General features: G+C 36.1%; 1 protein-coding gene across 1 annotated transcript in view; it reads left to right on the forward strand.

The window, feature by feature from the left end:
- CAPN8 (calpain 8) overlaps nucleotides 1-6,290 on the forward strand; it is a 111,914-nt gene extending 105,624 nt beyond the window's left edge. The window contains exons 19-21 of the mRNA XM_003767730.2: nucleotides 1,022-1,138; nucleotides 2,282-2,340; nucleotides 5,817-6,290. Of these exons, the coding sequence (XP_003767778.1) occupies nucleotides 1,022-1,138; nucleotides 2,282-2,340; nucleotides 5,817-5,840 (200 nt within the window). The 3' untranslated portion in view covers nucleotides 5,841-6,290. The remainder of the gene's footprint in view (nucleotides 1-1,021; nucleotides 1,139-2,281; nucleotides 2,341-5,816) is intronic.
- Nucleotides 6,291-6,682: the final 392 nt, after the last annotated feature.

Raw genomic sequence — 6,682 nt, forward strand, 5'->3', positions numbered from 1 at the left:
ACGTAGGTGTTGTCTCAATCCGCCTAGATGGTAAACTCCTTGAGAATGGGGGCTTTCCTTATATCCCCAGAGCTTAGTGTAGTTCCTGGAATATAACAGGCTTTCAGTAAATATTTGTTGATTAATTAATTAACAGTCATCCAAGTTTTCTTGATCTTCTGGGATATCTGTTTGATGACACTGTCTGAGCTGAACCATATTAATAGAAGCCGGCTTACCCCTTAATTCCCAACAAGTTGGGCTCTGTCCAGAATCACTAAAAAGAAATCAATAGGACACATATAGCAACAACTGGAAGGGAACCAATGTGTGACCAGTTAGTTGGTCTTCTGATTTACAAATTTATGCAAAACCATAATAAAGTTTCTCTGTCCTCCTTCTTCATCCCTTTCCAGTCTTTGGAGAGGGTAAGAGCAAAGAAAGAATTAGCTCATTTCCCCAAACCCATCTCCATTTTTTTTTTAACATTTGTTGGCCTTTTTATTAGATTTGATGGAACTGGATTTTTAAAAAAAATAATAGCTTTTTATTTAGAAGTTATATGCATGGGTAATTTTACAGCATTGACAATTGCCAAACCTTTTGTTCCAATTTTTCTCCTCCTTCCCTCCACCCTCTCCCCCAGATGGCAGGTTGACCAATACATGTTGAATATGTTAAAGTATAAATTAAATACAATATATGTATACATGTCCAAACCATTATTTTGCTGTACAAAAATAATCGGATTCTGAAATAGTGCACAATTAGCCTGTGAAGGAAATCAAAAATACAGGTGGGCAAAAATAGAGGGATTGGGAATTCTATGTAGTGATTCATAGTCATCTCCCAGAGTTCTTTCGCTGGGCATAACTGGTTCAGTTCATTACTGCTCTTTTGAATTGATTTGGTTCATCTCATTGCTAGAGATGGCCAGGTCCATCAGAATTATTCATCATATAGTATTGTTGTTGAAGTATATAATGATCTCCTGGTCCTGCTCATTTCACTCAGCATCCCATCTCCATTTTTGTCCCTCCAGGTTTTACCCTCAACAACCAGGTCCAGCAGGCAATTGCTGTGCACTATGGGGACAGCACTCTCAGCATTCCCTTCGACAGGTTCATTTCCTGCATGATACGTCTGGAGAGTCTCTTCAGTGAGTTGTCCCCTTTTCTTGTTCCACTCCCCATTTATCTCCAGTTAGGGGGTGGGTAGGAGTGACAATGTCTTGAAGCAGTACCTGCCACTGTATTTATGAGGCTTACAGGTCAAATTCAACTATGCAATTTTTCCACCAGTTGGCGAGAGACCACAGGCGGAAAGAATTAAGTATGGAACAAGTTGGGAAAATATTGTATATAGACTGGGGTCACTATGACTGCCTTATCTTTCAGAAGAGTTAGTCATCATTTATTCAACAAATATTTACTTAGGCCATATATCTGCATATGTATATGTGTATACATATGTGAGAATATATGAATATATCTATTATCCCAAATTAGATATCATGAGTGATAAACACGTAATGTTGTCATTTAACTAGCTGCATTTCTTTGGCCAAATTACTTCTTTTCTATGGAGCAGTTAAGTTTCCATATCTTTTTTTTTAAAAAAAGGAATTTATATAAGGAACCTACTATGTGCTAGATTATTTTTATCTCATCTGTAAAAGTCTGGGCTAGATGGCCGTTAAGTTCACCTTGTAGCTTCAGTTTCTATGATCTCTCTTCCCTTGGAGCTTACAAGTAGCTCAGGCACATTCATGATCTCCTAAAAAACACTAGAAAGATGAATCAGGTTTTTCATAGGCTTCAGAGCTGGAAGAGGCCTTACAGATTGGGGGGTCATGTTTTAATATTACAGATGAGATAATGGGGGCTCGGAGACCAACATAGACCAACATTATACAGGTAATAGATCGCAAAGTTGAGATTAAATATCAGGGTACAGAAAGTCTAGGGAGTCTAACGTAATCTGGATGGAGAATGGCCTTTGCTTCCACAGGCTACTTCTTGAAGGTGGAATGGAAATTAGTGAGATAGCCAATAGTCAGGCAGTCAGAGAGAGGCAAAGGCTTTGACATTAGGATTGACTAGAGGAAGATGCAGGAGAAGCTTTTGATCAGGTAGAAAAAATCCTTGAAAAGTAGAAGATCAGCTTTGCCCCTGGATCAAAGTTGGAAAAGCCTGCAGTTATGGGGGAGAAGGAGAAGGGACCCAGCATGACAGCAGAGGTGTGGGTGGCTCAGTGGCCTTTCACTAGATTTCTAATTATATTTTTTTCTTTAACCTTTTAGAAATATTCCATCTTTTGGACAAGGACCAGAATGGCATTGTCCAGCTCTCACTGGCAGAGGTAAATGGGATTAGGTTTGTGGTACAGAGCTTGCCAACAGCACTTTGAGATGCATGGATGAAAAGGGATTGTATAAATCCGGCATTCTGTTTCTATTTCATCCTTATCTTAATTGCAGAAGTCAAACCTGCACATTTTGGTGAGGATAGGATGAAAAAGGCTGGGACTAGGGCTTTCCTCTTCAGCACAGATATTTAAATTGCATGCATTTTAAGCAAAGGCTTTTAAAAATTGTATTTTATTTTTCCAAATACATACAAAGAATATTTTTTCCCCTGAGGCAATTGGGGTTAAGTGACTTGACCCGGTCACACAACTAGGAAGTGTTAAGTGTCTTGGGATCAGATCTGAACTCCGGTCCTCCTGACTTCAGGGCTGGTGCTCTATCCACTGAGTCACCTAGCTGCCCTGATAGTTTTCAACATTCATTTTTGTTAAAACTTTGTGTTCTAAATTTTTCTCCCTCCCTCTCTTATTTCCCTCCCTCCCAAGACAACAATGTGATGTAGATTAAATATATGCAATCTTTTAAAATATATTTCCATATTTGTCATGTTGTGCAAGAAAAATCAGACCAAAGGGGAAAAATCATAAGAAAGAAAAAAACAAACAAAAAGGTGAAAATACTATGCTTCAATTCATATTCGGTCTCTATAGTTCTCTATCTGGGTGTAGATGGCACTTTCCATCTGAAGTCTATTGGAATTGCCTTAAATCACTTTATTGTTGAAAAGAGCCAAGTCCATTACAATTAATCATATAATCTTATTGTTACTCTGTACAATGTTCTCCTAGTTCTGCTCACTTCACTTAGCATCAGTTCATGTAAGTCTATAAGTCAAATTCTAAGCCATATATGGATAGCTAGGTGGCTTGATGGATATAGTACCAGGTCTAGAGTCAGGAAGATTCATTTCCCTGTGTTCAAATCTGGCCTCATATACTTACAGTCACACAGCTAGTCACTTAAGTCATTTAACTGGACAAATCATGTAACCCTGTTTGCCTCAGTTTCCTCATCTGTAAAATGAGCTGGAGAGGAAATGGCAAACTACTACTCACCAAATCTATGGAAAAGGAAAAAAATATGATCAAACAAGAGATAGAGAATATTATGAAATGCAAAATGGATAATTTTGGTTACATTAAATTAAAAAAGTTTTGTGTGAATAAAATCAACATAACCAAAATTAGTAGGAAAACTGAAAGCTGGTGAGCAATTTTTTCCATTAAATGTTTCTGACAAAGGCCTCATTTCTAAAATATATGGAGAACTGAGTCAAATTTATAAGAATAGGAGTCATTCCCTAATTGATAAATGATCAATTTCATCTTTCAGATGAAGAAATTAAAGCTATTTATAGTCATATAAAAATTCTCTAAATCACTATTGCTTAGAGATATGCAAATTATAACAACTCTGAAATACCACATCAGACCTATCAAATTGACTAATATAACAGAAAAGGAAAATGATAAATGCTAGAGAAGATGTGGGAAAATTGGGACATTAATGAATTGTTGGTGGAATTGTGAACTGATCCAACTCTTCTGGAGAGCAATTTGGAACTGTGTCTAACGGGTAATCAAACTGTACATACCTTTTGATCCAGCAATACCACTAAGTCTGTATTCCAAAGAGGTCATAAAAAAGGAAAAGGACCTACATGTACAAAAATATTTATAGCTCACCTTTTTGTGGTGGCAAAGAATTGGAAATCCAGTGAATACCTATTAAGTGAAAAACAACTGAACAACTCATGGCATATGAATGTAATGGGATACTATATTGTTCTATAAGAAATGATGAGTAGATAAATTTCAGAAAAACCTGGAAAGTCTTACATGAATTGATGCTGAGTGAAGGCAGCAAATAAGGAGAATATTATACATAGGAACAGTGTGATGATCAACTACAATTGACTTAGCTCTTCTCAGCAATACAGTGATCCAATACAAGTGCAAAAGATTCATGATGGAAAATGCTATCCACATCCAGAGAAAGGACTATGGAGTCTGAATGTAGATCAAAGCATACTATTTTCACTTTTTTTGTGACTTGTCCCTTTTGTTTCTTCTTTTACATGACTAATGTGGAAATATTTTTGGGATTGTACATGTATAATTGATATCAGATTGCTTCAGAAGAAGGGACAATGAGGAGGGAAGGGGAAAGAACTGGAACTCAAAATCTTATAAAAATGAATGCTGAAAACTCTCTTTATATCTAAATGATAAAAATAAAATACTATTTGCAAAAGAAAAATAAGTAAGTAGTGGAACAAGGACCCAAGCCTCTTGACTATGGGTGTAGTTCCCTAAAGATGCAAAATAAACAAATAAGATCAAACAGAATATAATAAGTATGATGTTCTGCACGAGGAAAAATGTTAAAATGTCGATTTAGGGAGCTGTTGTACATTTTCTTAGTGTGAAGTTATGATAGAAGTTGTTGAAATACATCAATTATTTCGATTATACAGAATAATGCATTGTTCTTTCTTCAACAAGGCTTCCGGTTGGAATAAATAGTTAATGTAGAGGCAATGGGTAACTGGTTTTATTGGTAATCAAAGTCAAAGGATCTAAGAAATTACATCATCTCCATTTGCCTCATTTTTTTTAACTTTGGTAATAGGGATAATATCATCCACTTACTGATCTGTGTCCTAAAACTTCCTTTTTGAGAATGACAAGAAAATTGATAAAGGGATAGCTTTGGGATTTTATTGACATCCTATATCATAATTTTAAAAGTATTTCAGAAGATCCCAGTTGGTACAGAGATATGGTGTGTCTAAGTCTCTCACTTTTTTTGTGTGGATCTATGGCTTTAGCAATATTCCATTGAAGGAGCTGCTAGTTTCTTATCATTCACTGAGCAATAAACTACACAGGTAAAGGATATATCAAACACTCATGTCCATTTGTGGAAGAGAGAGTGTCTTTTAACAAAAAATCATGTCATCTGCCTTTGGAGGCAGTGGCCTTATTCTTTAAAGAACAAAAACATCATTCAAAAACTTTTTGTTTTTGCACTGTAGTCACTGCTTGAGAAAACTATCTCTGTAACAAGTTAAGCAAAATCAGTGGTAAGGGAGATCACTTATGCAGCCTTCTTCCTCACTTCTATCCTGTGAAGAAACAGACATCCTTAATGAAGATTGTCATTGCAATTAAACCTCAGTTATCAACGAATGTTTTTTTCATGGTGGTTCTTTTGGTGATATACTTGGTTCTCATTTCAATTCCTGTTTGTTTATACCAATCTTCTCTGTTTCTCTGAATCCTTCAGAGTTATCATTTCTTACAACACAACATTATTCTATGAATAATATAGATAGAATGACATAGTTCAGCTTTTCTCTAACTGATGGGTACCCATTTTATATTCATTTTTTCTTATCTCAAAAGTATTGCTATGAATACTCTGGTATAAATTGTAATGGTCTAACCTTATTCTCTTTCTTTTATAGTGGCTATGTTGTGTGCTAGTCTGAGCCAACATCTTGGATACCTCAGAAGTTTCATGTGTGGATGCTCCTTTCTACTCCCTTTCTCCATCTCACTTCACTCAAATTTCACATTCAAGTCATCAAATTAATGTTTTTATATTGTAGTAAATTTGCCCTGACCAACTATCCCAGAGCCAGTCTGTTGCGCCTTCCCTGTGCCTTCCACCCCATTCCTTCCCAGCATCCCAAGGATTAACTTGGAGAACTTTGAATGGTTTCTTCTCTACCACCATTTGCTTCAGCCCTCACTAACTGTATTCTCCTCCACCACCCCACCTCCATCCTGTTTCATTAAACCATTTAACATCAATTAGCTTCTATTAAATGATATTTACTTTGAAGATATATCAAGAATAGAATATTTCCTCTCAACAAGTTGGGGCACACTGATTTCTTTGTTTTACCTCAATCTCTATTTTTCTATATAACTCTGATTTTCACTGCTCATGTGTTTGTTCTTCTTATAATAAATAACCTTTTAAAAAGTTGTTCTAAATCTGTGATCTCAAATTGTTTTACACAAGTGGGTCAGGAACCATACCTTTCCTCCTCCTCTCCACCTCTCTTCTCCTCTCATCCACCCTAAAACCAAACTGTTTGAAACCTAGATCAATAAATGCGTCAATGAAAAGAGAGATATAAAGAAAAATACACAAAAATGGTTCCTGCATTTTCCTAATGAAGTGCACCAAGATTTTCTGGTTTGTAGGAAGATATGTGTTTGAGAAATGAGATTTCAGTGCTGTGGAAATTTTAACAATATAGTTAGTTCTTTAGAAAAGTCGGGTTGGAGATACTGGAGGATTACCCATAGTGCTATTAACCAT

The sequence above is a fragment of the Sarcophilus harrisii genome, chromosome 4 (assembly GCF_902635505.1).
Source record: "Sarcophilus harrisii chromosome 4, mSarHar1.11, whole genome shotgun sequence".
NCBI lineage: Eukaryota > Metazoa > Chordata > Mammalia > Dasyuromorphia > Dasyuridae > Sarcophilus > Sarcophilus harrisii.